Below are 20,756 nucleotides of genomic sequence, written 5' to 3'. Positions count from 1 at the left end.
ACAGGACAGAAGGGGACAGGGAGCGACAGAAGGGGACAGGGAGCGACAAGAAGGACAGGACAGAAGGACAGGACAGAAGGGGACAGGGAGCGACAGAAGGGGACAGGGAGGAACAGGACAGAAGGACAGGACATAAGGGGAAAGGAGGGGACAGGGAGGGACAGGACAGAAGGACAGGACAGAAGGGCAGGACATAAAGGGACAGGGAGCGACAGGATGGGACAGGAAGGACCGGACATAAGGGGACAGGACAGAAGGACAGGACATAAGTGGAAAGGAGGGGACAGGATGGGACAGGAAGGACAGGACATAAGGGGACACGGAGGGACAGGATGGGACAGGACATAAGGGGACAGGATGGGACAAGAAGGACAGGACAGAAGGACAGGACAGAACATAAGGGGACAGGGAGCGACAAGATGGGACAGGAAGGACAGGACATAAGGGGACAGGGAGGGACAGGACAGAAGGACAAAAGGACAGGACATAAGGGGAAAGGAGGGGACAGGGAGGGACAGGAAGGACAGGACATAAGAGGACAGGACAGAAGGGGACAGGGAGGAACAGAACATAAGGGGACAGGACATAAGGGGACAGGGAGGAACAGAACATAAGGGGACAGGACATAAGGGGACAGGACATAAGGGGACAGGGAGGAACAGAACATAAAGGGACAGGACAGAAGGGGACAGGGAGGAACAGAACATAAGGGGACAGAAGGTGACAGGAAGGACAGGACAGAGGGAAGGTCAGGGTTACGGTCAGGGTTACGGTCAGGGTGTTACTATCACCCTCTCTGCCTCCAGCTCCGTCATTATCAGGCAGAGGTGTAACTACTGAACAAGGTTCAGCTCATTCCTGAGGTGGATCCGACATTAGGGATTGTTCTATGCTAAGTGATTAAATAAGGACTGGACGCCCTGTATATAGACCTCTGCCCCGAAAACAGTCACCAGTACTAGTGGGATCTCTGCCTGAGACATAACTAAACCCTGTAATATAAGGATAAGCCTGCTGCATGGGATCATTCTTAAGACGTAACAAAGCCACAATATGGAGTCATTAGCTCCCTCATCCTCCTAGAGCCCCCCTTTCCCCTCCCGTCACCATCCTCCTAGAGCCCCCCTCCCTTCCCGTCAGCATCCTCCTAGAGCCCCCCTCCCCTCCCGTCACCATCCTCCTAGAGCCCCCCTTCGCTCCCGTCACCATCCTCCTAGAGCCCCCCCCCCTCCCGTCACCATCCTCCTAGAGCCCCCCTCCCCTCCCGTCACCATTCTCCTAGAGCTTCCCCCCCCCCCCCTCCTGTCACCATCCGTCCCTGGACGTAGCGCTCTGCATTACGGACGGATACAAAGCATCTGATAGGTGGCCGATACCTGTGTCGTCCTGTGGAGACGGATCACCCTCCTGGCAGTTCTCTTGTTTCTTCGTACTTTCAGTTTTTATATTATTCCTTTCTTCATCCTAAATAGAAGAATATTAGTGCGGCAGCTGTGAGACATCTTATGTTTCATGTTATGCCTCAGATTTGTGGGTGAATGGAAGATACAGCAACATTTCTGCTTGTTACTGGTGGCTAAAAGCGCCGTCGTACGGGTAACAAAAGTATAAGGTGCACAGGGACCATAACAGTACAGGATCAACCAGAAAAGGGGGAGGGGGTGGAGCAAGAAGGGGAGTATGCACTGTCCCACCTTCTAGAATCCCTGAGGAAAATAGTGATTTATAATTCACAGTAACCCACGTATTTGTCATGTCTCTGCAATATCACCCATCATGGTGTGATAAGCAAACAATATGTAGACAGGCCAGAACTCCACATGGAATTTAAGCTACTGCTGACAGCTCTATATGTAATCCAGTAAGAGGCAATGGTGATAGGGCGAGACCCCCGCTCCATCTACCTGACCATCCTGCCAGACACCATGACTCTCCTCTCCATCTACCCAACCATCCTCCCGGACATCCCGACTCTCCTCTCCACACTCCTGGGGATACAGAGGACGGGGACTTCTCTTTGGTGGTTTCCCCATGCTGAATCCATCTGTAGGAACACACAGAGATACAATATATTTATTAATGATCTAAATGTGGCCGACTCTCCAAACTGGTCTATTCTATACAATGAAATCTCCTTACCTAATAGAGTGGTGGGCCGGGGATCCTCTGTCATCACGTCCCGGTACAGATCCTTGTGTTCTTCTATGTACTCCCACTCCTTCAAAGAGAAACAGATAGTGACATCTTATAGGAACCTCACAAACACAACAACCCATTCACCATACCTCACCCCTCCTGTATTACTGTATAATGTCCCAGCATTCCCAGCAGTGTAACCTCTCCAGTCATCCCCCCACCCCTCCTGTATTACTGTATAATGTCCCAGCAGTGTCACCTCTCCAGTCACCCCCCACCCCTCCTGTATTACTGTATAATGTCCCAGCATTCCCAGCAGTGTCACCTCTCCAGTCATCCCCCCACCCCTCCTGTATTACTGTATAATGTCCCAGCATTCCCAGCAGTGTCATCTCTCCAGTCATCCCCCCACCCCTCCTATATTACTGTATAATGTCCCAGCAGGGTCACCTCTCCAGTCACCCCCCCTCCTGTATTACTGTATAATGTCCCAGCAGTGTCACCTCTCCAGTCACCCCCCACCCCTCCTGTATTACTGTATAATGTCCCAGCAGTGTCACCTCTCCAGTCACCCCCCCTCCTGTATTACTGTATAATCTCCCAGCATTCCCAGCAGTGTCACCTCTCCAGTCACCCCCACCCCTCCTGTATTACTGTATAATGTCCCAGCAGTGTCACCTCTCCAGTCACCCCACCTCCTGTATTACTGTATAATATCCCAGCAGTGTCACCTCTCCAGTCACCCCCCCACCCCTCCTGTATTACTGTATAATCTCCCAGCAGTGTCACCTCTCCAGTCATCCCCCACCCCTCCTGTATTACTGTATAATGTCCCAGCATTCCAAGCAGTGTCACCTCTCCAGTCACCCCCCCTCCTGTATTACTGTATAATGTCCCAGCATTCCCAGCAGTGTCACCTCTCCAGTCATCCCCTCCTGTATTACTGTATAATGTCCCAGCAGTGTCACCTCTCCAGTCATCCCCCCACCCCTCCTGTATTAATGAATAATGTCCCAGCAGTGTCACCTCTCCAGTCATCCCCCCACCCCTCCTGTATTACTGTATAATGTCCCAGCATTCCAAGCAGTGTCACCTCTCCAGTCACCCCCCCTCCTGTATTACTGTATAATGTCCCAGCATTCCCAGCAGTGTCACCTCTCCAGTCATCCCCTCCTGTATTACTGTATAATGTCCCAGCAGTGTCACCTCTCCAGTCATCCCCCCACCCCTCCTGTATTACTGTATAATGTCCCAGCAGTGTCACCTCTCCAGTCACCCCCCCACCCCTCCTGTATTACTGTATAATGTCCCAGCAGTGTCACCTCTCCAGTCACCCCCCACCCCTCCTGTATTACTGTATAATGTCCCAGCATTCCCAGCAGTGTCACCTCTCCAGTCATCCCCCACCCCTCCTGTATTACTGTATAATGTCCCAGCATTCCCAGCAGGGTCACCTCTCCAGTCACCCCCCCTCCTGTATTACTGTATAATGTCCCAGCAGTGTCACCTCTCCAGTCACCCCCCCCCCCCACCCCTCCTGTATTACTGTATAATGTCCCAGCATTCCCAGCAGGGTCACCTCTCCAGTCACCCCCCCTCCTGTATTACTGTATAATGTCCCAGCAGTGTCACCTCTCCAGTCACCCCCCCCACCCCTCCTGTATTACTGTATAATGTCCCAGCAGGATCACCTCTCCCGTCCCCCCCCCCCTCCTGTATTACTGTATAATGTCCCAGCATTCCCAGCAGGGTCACCTCTCCAGTCACCCCCCTCCTGTATTACTGTATAATATCCCAGCAGTGTCACCTCTCCAGTCACCCCCCCCCTCCTGTATTACTGTATAATGTCCCAGCAGGGTCACCTCTCCAGTCATCCCCCACCCCTCCTGTATTACTGTATAATGTCCCAGCAGGGTCACCTCTCCAGTCATCCCCTCCTGTATTACTGTATAATGTCCCAGCAGTGTCACCTCTCCAGTCATCCCCCCACCCCTCCTGTATTACTGTATAATGTCCCAGCATTCCCAGCAGTGTCACCTCTCCAGTCACCCCCCCCATCCTGTATTACTGTATAATGTCCCAGCAGGGTCACCTCTCCAGTCATCCCCCACCCCTCCTGTATTACTGTATAATGTCCCAGCAGTGTCACCTCTCCAGTCATCCCCTCCTGTATTACTGTATAATGTCCCAGCAATGTCACCTCTCCAGTCATCCCCTCCTGTATTACTGTATAATGTCCCAGCAGTGTCACCTCTCCAGTCATCCCCCCACCCCTCCTGTATTACTGTATAATGTCCCAGCAGTGTCACCTCTCCAGTCATCCCCCCACCCCTCCTGTATTACTGTATAATGTCCCAGCAGTGTCACCTCTCCAGTCATCCCCCCACCCCTCCTGTATTACTGTATAATCTCCCAGCAGTGTCACCTCTCCAGTCATCCCCCACCCCTCCTGTATTACTGTATAATGTCCCAGCAGGGTCACCTCTCCAGTCACCCCCTCACCCCTCCTGTATAATGTCCCAGCAGGGTCACCTCTCCAGTCATCCCCCACCCCTCCTGTATTACTGTATAATGTCCCAGCAGGGTCACCTCTCCAGTCATCCCCCCACCCCTCCTGTATTACTGTATAATCTCCCAGCAGTGTCACCTCTCCAGTCATCCCCCACCCCTCCTGTATTACTGTATAATGTCCCAGCAGGGTCACCTCTCCAGTCACCCCCTCACCCCTCCTGTATAATGTCCCAGCAGGGTCACCTCTCCAGTCATCCCCCACCCCTCCTGTATTACTGTATAATGTCCCAGCAGGGTCACCTCTCCAGTCAGCAGCTGAATAATCTTATTTGTGATCTGTAGGATCTTCTCATCATTGTTTCTGTCGTGTAGTGAGAAGTGAGCTGGGGTCTCCTCCATGAGGCTGGGGGTCTTGCTCCAGTCTTCTGCCAACTGGGGACTCTCACACTTAATGGAGGTCTTCTCTACCACTATAAAATCCTATAAAGAAATAGAGATGCGGGTAAATATCAGTGTATATTCCCAGAACCAATCTCTCAGGCTTTGTAGCTAGTGTGGAGTGCAGCTGGGGACCCTGACGGTGTACAATGCAAACTAGTGCCAGATAGATATCACTAAACAGTGGAAACCAATTGGTAGCATACCAGGTTAACCCCTTCAGGGCCGTGCAAATTTTTGCTTTTGCGCTTTCGTTTTTACCTCCCGATGTTTAAAAGGCCACAGCGCTTCCGGTTTTTCCCCTACAGACCCACATGAGCCCTTGTTTTTTGCACCACTAATTGTACTTTGCATTGTCAAACTTAATTTTTCCATAAAATATGCTGCAAAACCAGGGAGCAAATCTGTGCAGTGAAATTAAAAATAAACACTATTTTTTTATTTGGGAGGTTTTGTGTTCACTCAAGTTTGTACAATTACAACGATATGTAGCTTGTAGAACTTATTTTATTTCATGGCTTTTAATGGGAATGTGTCACTTTTTCACATTTTTGACTATAATTTCTGTTAAAGCTAAACAATGCTTCAAAAAAATAGTTAAACTTGTATCTGTGTTTTGGTTGCTTTTTATTTAATCCTAATGTGCTGCACTGGGGGCTTCCATTTGTTATAGCGTCTGTGTAATGGTGCCTGCACAACACTTCCACTGTTGCTTTATGGCAGCTCCCTGTGCATAGACCTCAATAGGCAGCTACCGTCTGTTTTACTTTGCTGTGTGGTGAAGATGCCGTGCGCAGCTCACAGCAATGTGGGGAGGGAAACCACAAGCCATAACTGTGACGCCCCTCCAGAAGACCCCGTGCAGGAGTGCTCACCATGGAGAACAGAAATTACATGACGGCACCATGGAGAGAGGGACAGGAAACCTAGGAGTATAAAAACATTAGGCGCTCCTCTCATCCTCAGTGATTTACAGAGACCCAAAAAAGCCATGGTTAGTACAAGGATAACAAATAAAGCACCTTCACCAACTATACATTTTTTTTTTTATAGGCACAAGTCAACCAAGGGTGGGAATGTGGTGGTGCCGTCATGTTTCGAGGAAACATCATTATCGGTGAGTAATTTCTGTTTTCCCCATCAGCATGACGGCACCATGGAGAGAATACCAGAGAAAGAAACACATTGGGTGGGGGGACAATGGCCTGTAAGACTTTTCTACCAAAGGCAACACCCGAAGAGTGGGTGAGATCTAATCTGTAGTGCCGGGAGAAAGTGTGGGGCGAGGACCAAACTACCGCCCTACAAATCTGGGAAATAAAGGCATCACTTTTTTCCGCCCAGGAAGTAGCTATTGCCCGGGTAGTGAGCTCTGAGCCGAAGAGGTGGAGATACTCCCGCTACGGAGCAACAGGAACAAATGGCCTGTCCACCTGAAAACTGTATAGACAGGCATCTGGACTTCCTGAATTGTCTAGAACTGTTTGACATCTAGACAATGGAATTCTTTTTCTTTATCATTGGATGGGTTATCACAGAAAGATGGTAAAACTTATGGAAATTAGTAACCACTTTTGGTAAAAAAGCAGGATCGGGTTTGAAAGTTATTCTGTCCGATAGGACTTTAGTGTAGGGCTCACAACAGGACAGACTTGCCAACTCTCCTACCCTCCTAGCAGAGGTAACTGCCACCAAAAGTGCTGTCAGTTAGGGGCTCGAAAGGAGCGTCCGTAAGGCCTTTAAGGTCCAAATTTAGATCCCCTGGGGGAACAGCGCTGCAAACGCTGGTGGAAAATCTAGCTGCTGCTCTAAAAAACCTCATGATCCAAGGATGACACGCTACTTGTTGATTGTATAAGGCTCCTAAGCATGAACTTTTAATGGAGCTGGCTTGTGCCTTTTTTCCAGTCCTTTCTGTAAAAAGTCCAGGATCTGAGCAATACTAGGCTTATGGAGATCTGTACTACTGGAGCCTAAAAATGAGAAAATAAGATCACCAGATTGTAAAATAGATTTTGTACGTTACCAGCTTTCTGCTTTTATGTAGCGTGGAAATCACTGCATCAGAAAGGCCGTGAGTCTTTAAGATCATCCGCTCAAAACCAGGCCGTCAGGTGCAGCTGCTTCACACTGGGATGCAAGATGGGCCTCTGTAAAAGTAGATCCTCTCGATCTGGAAGCACCCACGGATCTGTCACTGACATTCTCCGGAGAACCATGCTCTACGTGGCCAGAATGGTGCTATCAGAATGAGCTTGGCTTTGTCTTGTCTGACCTTCTTCAGAACCCGAGGAACGAGAGGCAGCGGAGGAAAGGCGTACATGAGGCTCCATGACCAGTGGTGCATCTACTCCTATGACATCTACTCCTACTCCTATAAGTCCACGACTGGTGTTCCCAATAGGTCTGTTATCATCTGGAATATTGCTGGGTTCAGCTGCCATTCTCCCGGATGTAATTGGGGGCGGCTCAGGAAGTCTGCCCTCGTGTTCAGGATCCCCTTCAGGTGCACTGCGGAGAGACTTAAGTTGTTTTCTGTAAATGAAAAGATATCAGGTTAAGCAAACCCTGACTTCTAGTTGTACCCTGCCTGTTAAAGGGGTACTCCAAAATGTATTTTTAAATATGTCATTACATATGGAAAGTTAGGCAAATCCCTAATATACACTAATTATGGTAAATGCACATATAGTGCTATTTCCCTCAATGGAGTAGATCAGGCAGGCTCACTTCCTCAAAAAAACGTGACGTCACATCTCGAAGTATATTTTCTGGCGGGGTCCAGCAGGGGGCGCATGTATGCAGGTGTATGCATCTATGTGTAGATGAATCAGTGCCTTCTTCCTCCTTGTGCTGCCCAGTGATCTAATGTACCCCCTCCCTCCGTCCCATCCCGCTGTCTGTTTCCGTCCTATTACACCTGCTGCCCGGTAGCAGGCAGCGGCGTGAGGGCTCCCCCAACTAACTCAGAGTTCACCCAGCCGCCCCGTCCTGTGCAGGAGTGCTCACCTGTCGCTCCTGGCAGGTGAGCACTCCTGTTCCTCCCCATCTAGCCGCTCGTCCTCTGAGCCGCCCCGGTCCCTTGGTCAGAAGCGCTCACCTGCCACCCAGTCGCGGTGGGCGCTCCTGCACCCTCTATCTATGCATCTGCCCGTCCTCCCTCAGATACCTGCAGCTGATACAGAGCAGGAGAAGGACCGGGCGGCGGGGTAGGTGCTGAGGCACCGCGACCAGGCGGCAGGTGAGCGCTCCTGCAAGGGACCAGGGAGGCTCATAGGACGGGCGGCTAGATGGGGAGGAGCAGGAGAGCTCACCCGCCGGGAGCGCCTGCATTTGCAGGGGACCGGGTGGCTAGAGGGGGAGGTGCAGGAGCGCTCACCCGGCTGGGAGGTAGTGGCAGGTGAGCGATTCTGCACAGGACGGGGTGGCTGGGTGAACTCAGAGTTAGTTGGAGGAGCCCTCACCCCCCTGCCTGGTACTGGGCAGCAGGTGTAATAGGACGGAAATGGGCAGCGGGATGGGACGGAGGGAGGGGGTACATTAGATCACTGGGCAGCACAGGGAGGGAGCAGGCACTGATTCATCTACACATAGATGCATACACCTGCATACATGCGCCCCCTGCTGGACCCCGCCGGAACATATACTTTGAGACGTGTTGTCACTTTTTTTTAGAGGAAGTGAGCCTGCCTGATCTACTCCATTGAGGGAAATAGCACTATATGTGCATTTCCCATAATTGGTGTATATTAGGGATTTGCCTAACTTTGCATATGTAATGACATATTTAAAAATACATTTTGCCTTGAGTACCCCTTTAATCACAGATACTGTAGTGGAGTTGTCAGAAATAATCTTTACGTTCATATTGCAAACAAAATCCTTTGCTGCCACTAAGACATGGTACACCGCCGCTAACTCTTTCTGGTTTGAGGAAGAGTAAGCATCTTGTTTTGTCCAGGAGCCCTGGAAGTTGCGATGGTCCAGATGTACACCCCATCCCCAGGGACTGGCATCAGTGGTGATAACTTTAAGAGATTTAGTAACCCAACTTAACCCTGATGATAAGTTGGATCTTGTAAGCCACCAAGAAAAACTGTCTAAAAGTTGTTTGAGCCAGGATGAACTTTCTGTCCAGATCAGAAGGAGAACCATCCCAGATGGACAGTAGGTCTGTCTATAGTGGTCTGGAGTGACACTGAGCCCAGGGCACTGCAGCTATAGCGGCTGTAAAAAGACCCAACAGAGACATACCGTTTCTTATGGACGTTCTCAGATTTTGAAATAGTGACCTTACTGCCTCCTCCAGTCTCTGAATTTTCTCTTCCGGTAGAAAAGACCTTTGGGTCACTGAGTCCAGTATTATTCCCAGAAACTTCTTTGTTGTTGCAGGCACTAGAGAGGATTTCTCCTGGTTTATGATCCAACCCAGCTTCTGTAATATGGATAGGGCTCGTTTTATAGTTATGTCCAGTCTCTCGTTGGTTTCTGCCACTAGGAGAAAATCGTCTAGATATGGAATAAACAATCCTTCCTCCTCTCTTATGTGGGCTGCCATTTCTGAAACAATCTTTGTGAATTGCAGGTGTAGAAGTACATTGTTCACCCAAATCGCTATTCTCAGATATTTCTGAAAATCCTGATGGATGGGTACATGCAGATAGGCATCCTTTAGGTCGATGGATGCCATAAAACAGTTTGGATAGAGAAGATTTACTGTACTTTTTATCATCTCCATCTTGAATCTCTTGTACTTTAGAAATTGATTCAATGGCTTTAGGTTTATGATGACTTGGTTTGTCTGGTTTTTGTACTAAGAACAGAGTTGAATAGAAGCCTTGCGTCTCTTCTTCTTTTGGTACAGGTATGAGCACTTTTTTTTCTATGAATGTCTGGACCTCTGTATCCAACAAGTGTTGACCCATCTCCCCCGAGTGGCTCTTTGTTATAATGAAGCGAGTGGGTGGCAGAGCCAAGAAATCTAGTCTTACGCCATCTCTGATGGACTGAAGAACCCAGATTTTTCCCCATTTCTGGGCGAAATGACGTAGTCTGCCCCCCACTCGTGGCCTGGCGTCACTGGGAGGAGGGTTTTTTAGGAAAAGATGTAGCCTCTGCCCTTAGCTTTCCCAGAGGTTCCCGACCCTTTCCTCTGGAATCCATCTTTTCCCTTGTTCCGAAAGGACTGGTAGTGACTCCTTTGTGAGGAATAGGGGAAACCCTTCTTTCTGCCTGCTGATTTGTCCAGAAGGTCATTTAAAACCACCATACAGGTAGCTACCTTCACATGGTATAGTGCATAGTTTTGCTTTAGAGGCAGGATCCTCTGACCAGTTTTTAAGCCATAAGGCTCGCCTTGCCGAATTTGAGGAAGCCGCACAGCGGGCTGAGAAGCGCAAGGCATCAGCTGACGCATCTGCTAGGTATGCTGCAGACTTTAACATAGGCAGATGATTCTCTCCTGATTCCCCGGATTGTAAATCTTGTTCTAGTTTACTAAGCCACACCATCATTGACCTGGCCACGTGTGTACTTGCAATATTGGGTTTGAAGGAAGCTGTGGAAGCGTCCAACAATTTCTTCAAAAATGAATCCGCTTTTTTATCCATAGGATTCTTAAGGGTTCCTAGATCTTCAAAGGGGAGGGAACCTTTTCTGGACACTTTGGCTATTGAAACATCAATACTCGGTGGCTTGTCCCAAGAAGACTTTCTGATTCGTCAAACGGGTACTTTCTCTTAACAGCTCGAGAAACAAAACCCCTTTTTTCTGGCCTACTCCATTCCTTAGAAATAGTTTTATGTATGGGAAAACCTCTCTGCTTCTTACAGTCCAAACCCCCAAACATTATATCTTGTACAGATCTGGGCTCCTTCGTTTCTTCCAACTCCATGGTGGCTCTCACCTCTTTCACCAGAGCACTAATATCCTCAATAGAAAACAGGGGTTTTCCTCCAATGTCTGAGTCAGAGAAATCGGAAGCTTCAGCCCCCGAACCCTCCTCAGATAGAAGCCCCTCTTCCGCAGAGCCAGAAAAAGCTGCTAAAGGGGCTCTGGAGGGACCTGGAACCTCATCCTGAGAAGGAGGAAGCGGAGGGATAACGGTTGGTGGTGGGAGAGGAGGAGCAGGAGGAGGCACAATATCCTTCAAGGAATTTTGAATCTCATTCTTAATATCTTTACCAGAAGAAATAATAGACTCCATAGAAGAGACTTCAGCCAGCACTATTCTAGCAATACACTCTTCACATGTTGGCTTGTTATAATCAGATCTCAGTCTGTCTTTACGAATTCTGCACTCTCTATGGCCGGGAGGAATGGTGAGTCGGGCTTTCGGAGGCGCCCAACTAGGGTGGCACCAGCAGGAAAGAGGCCCCGGACTGTAGTTCCTTTCTTCTAGAGACTTTGAGAGCCTCTGCACTCCAGGTCTCCCGTCAGGGACAGGAAACCACTAAGGATGGGAGGAGGGCCTAATGTTTTTATACTCTAGGTTTCCTGTCCCTGGGGGCGGGGTCCCTCTCTCCATGGTGCCGTCATGTTGATGGGGAAATAGCAGCCTCCTATCTTTTCCAGCCAGCAGAAGTCATCTCCCCCCCCCCCCCCTTTCAGCCTTCAACAAGTGAGTGGTGCTATGTAGCATAGTGTATGATGCTCTGCAGGGAGTCCGGGCAGGAGGGAAACTCACTAAGGAACAGCTCACAGTTAGCCCCTTCCTTCCCAATTGTCACTGTAGCCATTACACTGCATTTGTTGTAACTGTTAACTCCTCCTCTATCAGCCCCCTCCTCTCCTGACATCCTCTGTGCTGCTGTGTCCTCTCCTATAAGATCAGCCCCCTCCTCTCCTGACATCCTCTGTGCTGCTGTGTCCTCTCCTATAATATCAGCCCCCTACCCTCCTGACATCCTCTGTGCTGCTGTGTCCTGCCCTATAAGATCAGCCCCCTCCTCTCCTGAAATCCTCTGTGCTGCTGTGTCCTGCCCTATAAGATCAGCCCCCTCCTCTCCTGAAATCCTCTGTGCTGCTGTGTCCTCTCCTATAAGATCAGCCTCCTGACATCCTCTGTGCTGCTGGGATCCTGCTCCTTTTTCTATTCAACTCCCCCCAAAGTATGTATATAGGGGCCTGCAAGTGCGCGTGTGTGTGTGTGTGTGTATATAGGGGCCTGCGGGTGGGTGGGCGCGCGTGTGTGTATATAGGGGCCTGCTGCGGGTGGACGTGTATGTATATATATATATATATATATATATATATATATATGGGCCTGTGGGTGGGCGCGCGTGTTAGTGTGTGTGTGTGTATATAGGGGCCTGCTGGTGGGCGCGCGTGTGTGTATATATAGGGGCCTGCCGGTGGGCGCGCGTGTGTGTATATAGGGGCCTGCCGGTGGGCGCGCGGGTGTGTGTATATAGTGACCTGCGGGTGGGCGCGTGCATGTGTGTGTATATAGGGGCCTACAGGTGGGCGTGTGTGTGTGTGTGTGTGTATATATATATATATATATATATATATATATATATATATATATTATATTATAGATATATATATAGATAGATAGATAGATTCTATCTATCTATCTATCTATATATATATATATATATATATATATAGATATAGAGAGAGAGAGAGAGAGAGAGAGGAGAGAGAGAGAGAGAGAGAGAGAGAGAGAGAGAGAGAGAGAGAGAGAGAGAGATAGGGGCCTGCGGGTGGGCGCAGCAGAGACCTTAGCTATATGATCCAGGATACCCGGCTATCCTCCCTCATCCCTCCCAGGTATAAACTCCATTTAGCCCAGCACCTCTCTACCAATTTATGAAGCATCTCAGCCGCCATGGCCTTATCAATAAACCAGATGGACTCGTTGCATGCCGACTCATTGATCAGCTTATTAAACGTGTCTGAAACAGATATTATGAGTCTACGTGAATCAGTGGTGCAAGATTTAGCAGACATCAATTGTTTATAATAGAACCAATGTTTCCCCTCTATAGGGGCCATTGTTGATTAGGTAGAGTATACAAATAAATAAATGGGATTGCACACTTTTTTGTGTATGGTAAAAGTAAGGCCCCCTTCACACGTCCGTGTCAGTTTTTACTGTCAGGAAATCCTGATCAGGAGACCTTAAATGTCATCAGGATAGTATCAGGGTTTCCTGACAGTAATCCGTTTTTACCATCAGGAAACCATCAGGAAAAACCTTCAGGATTTCCTGATGAGATGGTCTAGTATGCCAACATAAATCACAGGTACCCGTGTACCTGGATGGCCACAGGCTGCAGAACTACAACTCCCATCATGGCCTGCCAGCAGAGCCATGATGGGAGTTGTACTTCTGCAACCTGGATGGCCACAGGCTGCAGAACTACAACTCCCATCATGGCCTGCCAGCAGAGCCATGATGGGAGTTGTACTTCTGCAACCTGGATGGCCACAGGCTGCAGAACTACAACACCCATCACGGCCTGCCAGCAGAGCCATGATGGGAGTTGTACTTCTGCAACCTGGATGGCCACAGGCTGCAGAACTACAACTCCCATCATGGCCTGCCAGCAGAGCATGGTGGGAGTAGTAGCCCTAATCTCACCTGTCCCGGATCCTGCTCTGTCGGGGCCGCAAGGTTGGGGTCCGGGCCAGAGTGCAGTGCTGAGGTCCGGGCAGCGGCGGCGGTCGGAGGTGCGGAGCATCCGGCGGGCGGCCTGGTGGTGAGTTCCCGGGGGGGGGGGGGAGAGGGTCAGATGCGGCGGCGGGGGCGGGGGCGGCGGCGGGGTCGCGGCGGAGGTACTGGAGCATCCGGCGGCCGGCCCGGTGGTGAGTTCCCGGGGGGTGGGGGGGGTGGGGGGTTGAGAGGGTCAGATGCGGCGGCGGCGGCGGCGGCGGGGGGATCTGTAGTGCCGGGCAGCGTGTGCGGTGCGGTGCGGGGGGGATGGGGGTGTGATCGGACGGCGGCCGGGGCTGGCTCTCTACCAGTCCGGAATCGCGGGCACTTTCCTGATATACATCAGGAAAATGCCCGTGATTCCGGCGCTCCCATAGACTTCTATGGGGGCGTCCGTGCCGGATTTCCGGACGAAAATAGGACAGGATCTAAAAAATCCGGTCCTATTTTCCGGAACGGACACCCTTCCGGAAAAATCCGGAAGGGTGTCCGTGTCTAATGTTAGTCTATGAGTCCGGAAATCCGTCCGGATTTCCTGATAGGAAATCCGGACAGATTTTCCGGACGTGTGAAGGGGGCCTAACCATTTAAAAACTGATCTGTTAAGAGTGTGACCCCGGCCTAATCCACAGTGGTTGTAGTTTACGACTATGCAGACACTAAAGCCCCTCGTTTCCCACTCACTGCCGGCGCTATCACACGCGGGGGAGCATGATGGAGCCTATAGGAGACGGAGCGATGACAGCAGATGGTTACTATGCTGTAATTCTTGAAAGGCAACAACAAGCAGACATTGTGGATTTCGGCTGATCGTGGCCTTTTATTACACAAAGCGATTATTGGCCATAATGGTCGATAATCGGCCAAATGTGGTCGATAATTGGCCTAAAGGGCTCTATGACACCAACAAATATCTGAGAGATTTTTGCAGCCAGAAACAGACTATAAAGAGGGAACAGGTCATAAAGGAAAGACTGAGATTTCTCCTCTTTTCAAATCCATTCCTGGCTTTGGCTCCAAAAATCTGTCAGTTAATCTGTTAATAGAGCCCTAACAAAATGGCACCGCACAGGGGTAAAGGAAAAGCCTACTTTTTCCTGACAATCACAAGAGGAAGGGAGGTGTGAGGTCACCAGCAGGAGGGGCGAGGACAGATTTGCAGCAGTCAAGTTACTTGTTGCTTGCCTGCACCAGTTTACCATGTTAGCGCCCTCGGTTGGTCAAGGGTGGGAAATATGAAAACTTTGTATTAAAGGGTCACTGTCATTAAAATCTGTTTTGCAAAAATCAATAGTCCAGGCGATTTTAAGAAACTTTGTAATTAGGTTTATTAGCCGAAAAATGAATTTGTCATAAAAAGCAGTTTGAAGGTCTCCCCTCTATCTTCATGGCTTTCCTATGGAGAGAGTGAGATGAGGCACCAAAACAGGACAACAAAGAGTTAAGTTACAGCTACATCACCCGTCTCTTGGGGGCGTGGCTTAACCATGGCGCTGTGAGGACGCACATGTGAGAAGCTCCGTCCACAACAGCAGACCTCAGCCCGGTTTTTGGTCCCTGTGACCCCTCTCTGGAATGCCCGGCAGCAGGAGGAGACCCCCGCCAAGACTCCCCACCCGGCCGACCCGCTCACTCACCCTTCGCAGCAGCTGGGAACGCTATCACCTCTCCCCAAGCGCCTCTTCACAGCAAGGCCAGCTCCCTGTCATGGCGTCCACACAGAGTTCTGAGGTGGACCACACGGACTCCACAACCACAGGGTGAGCGATCGCCTCCGGGCACCCCTACCAGGATCCCCGCCTCCCTCACAGATGGGAACTACACCCCTGGCCCCCCTCGCCTTAGTGGTTCTGTGCAAGGCCCCAGTAGTTACCTCGGCGCACCGCCGCCATCTTCTCTGCACAACGAGTTGCAGATGCTGAGGAACATGATACAGGCGCTGCCTTCTAAGCAATACCTGGACAATGTCATCCAGAGAATTGAATCTGCTCAGCAACAAGCCATAGAGGGGGTGAGAGAAGAAATTGCACAGCTCTCCACTAGAACAACACACAATGAGTCTGCCACTGCTACACTGTCTGCCCGTGTACAACTATTAGAGCAGGAAGCCTCTGCTAATCGCCGCCATTTGCAATCCCTGAACCTCCATCTTGATGACCAAGAGAATAGAGGCAGGAGAAATAATATTCGTATCAAGGGGTTGCCTGAAATAAATGGGGCTGATAACTTGCCTGACAGAGTGATGGCCATTTTCAACCAACTTACTGACAGACCTGCAGAAGCCACTTTTGTTATTGACCGGGTTCACAGGGTAACCAGAATGTTCCAGCACAACAGTGAAGCCCCAAGAGATGTGCTATGTCCACTTCACTATTTTACTGACAAAGAGCAGATCCTTAGAGCTGTACGTGATAGTGCCCAGGTGATGTTTGATGGCACGGAAGTCCACCTGTACCCTGACGTCTCATCCCGCACGTTATACATGCGTAGGCTACTGCAACCCCTACTTGCTAAAATTAGGGAGTCTGCCGCTTCATACAGGTGGGGCCATCCCTTCCACGTCATCGTTACAAAAGACTCTGCCACCTTTATTTTGCGCCACCCGGATGAACTGAGTCAGTTGTTCTCCTTTCTGAACATCCCAGAGTTCCCCTTACCGGATTGGCTTGCATTGGCTCCCCAAGACCAACCATCTGGACTCCCCAGAAGACGACGTCTTTCCACTAGACGCTCCCGCAGCCCAGACCCACGGCCGGCTAACGTGGAGCCACTGATTGATCTTTCCAGGGAATTTCCTAGGATGGCTTAAAGTCTCTCCCACCCATGGAACCCCTAACTGCCGGAGCAACCAAGTTACAAAGAGACTTTTCGTACCCTGAATTATCAAGGATTCTGTTACCCTCCACAAGAGGGGGGGGGGGTTCTTCCTTTTGCTATGGTCCTAGCGTTGCTTGTTCTCTTCTCCCCTTTCAGGTTCATGTATCCTTTATCATACTAACCTGAGGCACCGCAAGAAGATATCATAGTTACTGCTAGCTAACGTCAGTTCTAACTCTTGCTGATAACTTCATAGTCACAGACTAGCCTAGGCTATTGTGTTCACCAACGTTTAAAAAATTTTTTATTCCCCTCCCTTATACCGCTGTAGTTCGTGCCTGGGGCAAATGCTGGGTACTCAGCGGAATATAGCGATGGGTTGAATGTTCGCTCTGTCATATTGTCTCCCATTAACCTTCCTCCTCCTTCCTCTTTATGCATAATAACGTTATATTAGGGGCCTGCTTGTTTTCATACTGTTTGATATGTGTATATGCTGTTGTGGCGGAAATCCTCTCCCAGGGTTTTCTACATCCTCCATTCCTTATTCCTATTGTAGGCCAGTTGGTCCTACGTGCACCTTGGTGCTACTACCTTTCTCAGTTTTTGTCATTTTCTTTCCTCTTTTTTTTTTTTGTCCCCATCTTTTTCTTAGTGTCGTTCTTTCTGGTTCTTACTTTCCTTCTCCTCTCTCCTCCCCTACCCTCTCCCTTCCATTCGGACGTTGCTCCAAGGCTGCCTACCCGCCATGTCGTCTCCCTCACAATCGAATGTCCTCATTGGATCCCTGAATGTAAAAGGCCTCCATGATCCAGGTAAGAGGTCTATTCTGTTGAACTTTCTGAAAGCACAGCGTGTTGATGCTGCTTTTCTCCAGGAAACGCATAGAACACCCTCAGCGTTGTTTAAACTCTCTAACAGGTAGTTTCCTCATGTTTACCACAGCTTTACAGATGATACCAAGGCCAGGGGCGTGAGCATCCTACTATCTCGTTCCTTGCCATGGGAATTTGTGGACGTTCGCAGTGATGGAGAGGGCAGACTGCTGATGGTGAAGGGTAAAATTGCCTCCACAATGCACACACTGATAGTGGCGTATCTCCCGAACACGGGGCAGAACACTACGCTCCAACGATGCTTGGAGATGATGGACGAATTTGCCGAGGGGACGGTTGTTTTTGGGGGAGACCTTAATGTAGCCATAGACCCCATGATAGACACCTCCGCGGGTTTTTCACACTTGCCGTTGGGGACTGTTAGGAAATTTAATGCATTACTCCGGGAACACCAACTAGTAGACACGTGGCGAATTCTCCACCCGCAAGATAGAGATTACTCTTTCTACTCTCCAGTGAGAGACATGTATTCCAGACTAGACTATCTCCTCCTTAAGCATAGAGACCTCCATCTGCTCATTCCCAAACAATGGCGGTGGACGCTTAATATGTCCCTGTTAACGGACGTGGTAGTCCAGGCTGATCTTAAAAGATCGCTTGAAGAATACTTCACTACAAATGCGTCAGCTGACATGTCCCAGAGTATAGTATGGGAGGCACATAAATGCATAGCCCGCGGCATATTGATCAAACACGGCGCAAGGCTTAAAAAAGAACATTCCGCTAAAACGCTCCATCTTTTACGGGAGCTTCAGGGCTTAGAAAGTCGCCACAAAACGTCCCCGTCAGGAGACACTCGGACAGCTCTGTTGCAGGGTCGTGACTTGCTTAGGGCCCATCTCACGCAGTCGGCAAAAGCACAGCTAGCTAAATGCAGGCGACACTTCTATGAGCATGGTAACAAATGCGGGAGGACACTTGCGCGGGCACTTCGGGATCAGCGGCAACAATCATATGTACCGTCTATCCTTACAGAGGGACAGACCCGAGCTCACCGACCGGCAGACATTGCAGAGGTTTTTTGACAATTTTATACTAAACTATACTCTGCTGATAAAGAAAACCCGGCCACTTTAGACCCCACATTTGGAGACAAGATCCGTACTTACATCTCTCAATCTGGCATGCCCTCTATAACAACTGAAGAGATGGAAAATTTAGAAGCACCCATCACTGCTGGGGAACTGGCAACAGCAATTAAGCAGTCCCAAACGGGAAAGGCACCTGGACCGGACGGGTTTGGCCTCCAGTATTACAAAACTTTTTTAGATATTCTTAGTCCCCATTTTCTTTCCGCATTCAACTCCCTATCTCAGGGGACACCTCTGCCGCCAGATGCCACGAGAGCTCACATAACAGGGTCAGTGCGCATTGCTCCAATTACAGACCCATTTCCCTACTAAACGTTGACCTCAAATTATTTGCAAAAATCCTAGCCTCTAGGTTAGTGAATGTATTGCCCTCTATTGTCCACCCTGATCAGGCGGGCTTCATGCCCAGCAGAGAGGCACGCGACAACACCATGAAGGCCATTAACCTGATCCATAAGGCTAATCTATTGGCTTCCCCTCTTATGTTACTATCTACAGACGCCGAAAAGGCCTTCAATCGGGTTAATGGAACCTTCATGGAGGAAACGTTGAAATCTCTGGGGGTAGGGTCTGCCTTTCTAACATGGTTATTGTCCCTATATGCCTCCCCTTCCGCCTAGGTACGAATAAATGGCATTCTCTCGGATAGCTTTCGAATCTACAATGGCACGCGGTAGGGATGCCCCCTGTCCCCTCTAATTTTTATTTTAACCTTAGAACCCTTTCTTTGCTATATTAGAAATAACCCCAATATTGAAGGCCAACACACCGGCAGATCTGCATACAAGATCGCAGCTAATGCAGACGACTTATTGTTTTTCATTACCAACCTGCGAATTGCCCTACCAAATTTAATGTCAGAATTTGCAACCTATGCTAGACTATCTAACTTTAAAATCCATGTCGCAAAATCAGAGGCCCTAAATGTCTCACTACCAGAGCAACTTCTTAACCACTTGCGTCCCTCCTTTAGTTTCAAGTGGGCCTCCTCTGCAATAAAACATCTGGGGATATATTTAGTCTCAGATCTCAGCACTCTTTACCAGCGTAATTACGTGCCCCTGTTAAACGGTGTCAAGGCCGACTGCGAGAGATGGGTCAAGGGTCTGCATACATGGTTTGGCTGCTGCGCCATATTTAAAATGAACATCCTACCCAGGATCCTTTTCTTCTTTCAGCGCTTGCCGATCCGTCTCCCGGTGGCGTTTTTCCGCTCAATGTCCTTGATCCAAACACGATTCATTTGGGGGAACAAACCGGCGTGCATTCGAAAAACCCTGCTCACGAGACCCAAAGACCTGGGAGGGATTGGACTCCCTGACCTTAAAAAATACCACCTAGCAACGCACCTTGCCCATGTAGTGGACTGGTGTAGAAATGGCAAAAAGAAACAGTGGGTAGCAATCGAACAATCTTACACAATAGTCCCGGTACAGGGGTTGGCCTGGGTCCCTTTAACCCACCTGAATGACATTAAATACCATCCTACCATAGGGCCTACGCTGGCTGCATGTTCGGAGAAGGTGATTCGCCAATGCTTTATCCCACTCAACTCACCAATGTCTCTTGTTCTGGGTCACCCGGAATTCATGCCCAGGGTGACGGACAAAATTTTTAGACAATGGATCTCCCACGGGAAATTCAGAGCACAACACTTTCTTCAAGATAAAGCCTGGTTAACAACGATAGCGCTGTCTGACTTGACTGAGCCCAGCCCATTGGGTCCATGGAGAGTAGCCCAACTCCGACACTTTCTCGCTTCCTTACCAGCTCCACATTCCTTCCAGCACACACTCACGACATTTGAACAGCTGTGTTCGGAAATGGAACCTATACGCCATACCTTATCACTGATGTACCACATGCAATTGACCACCCCGGAAGAACCGCCGCCTACTTTCATGCTTAAGTGGAAGACCGACTTGGGACTAACCCTGACAGAGGAACAGAGAGTTAGAGAGATGTCCCCCTACCTTTCCCTGTCCCCCCTCCCTCCCCCCTTGTTGTTCTGTTTTCTTCTTTATGTCCCATTCTAGGGTCTAACTACTGCTTTCTACCTCTATATATTGGTAAAAACAAGATTTGAGCGGGGTCGGTGGGCCCTATCTGCCGCAAAGTCACGCGGTCCTCAACTAACTTGTCCTGTGTATAAGGTAGATGGTTTGACTGTTCATTGCTGTTCTTTATAAGTTGTAAAATGTCGGCCGT

The 20,756-nt window shown here is 49.6% G+C and overlaps 1 protein-coding gene across 3 annotated transcripts in view; it reads right to left on the bottom strand.

Annotated features, from left to right (window-relative positions):
• LOC138799936 (zinc finger protein 420-like) overlaps positions 1-20,756 on the bottom strand; it is a 98,669-nt gene that overhangs the window by 62,403 nt on the left and 15,510 nt on the right. For all 3 annotated transcript variants that reach the window (XM_069981718.1, XM_069981719.1, XM_069981720.1), the window contains exons 4-7: positions 4,948-5,127; positions 2,140-2,218; positions 1,905-2,044; positions 1,377-1,464 (exon numbers count right to left, since the gene is read on the bottom strand). In XM_069981718.1, the coding sequence (XP_069837819.1) occupies positions 1,377-1,464; positions 1,905-2,044; positions 2,140-2,218; positions 4,948-5,127 (487 nt within the window). The remainder of the gene's footprint in view (positions 1-1,376; positions 1,465-1,904; positions 2,045-2,139; positions 2,219-4,947; positions 5,128-20,756) is intronic.

This window comes from Dendropsophus ebraccatus, chromosome 8 (genome assembly GCF_027789765.1).
Source record: "Dendropsophus ebraccatus isolate aDenEbr1 chromosome 8, aDenEbr1.pat, whole genome shotgun sequence".
NCBI classification, from domain to species: domain Eukaryota; kingdom Metazoa; phylum Chordata; class Amphibia; order Anura; family Hylidae; genus Dendropsophus; species Dendropsophus ebraccatus.
Note: the sequence above shows the minus strand (reverse complement) of the source record. Positions and strands in the feature narration are given on the sequence as shown.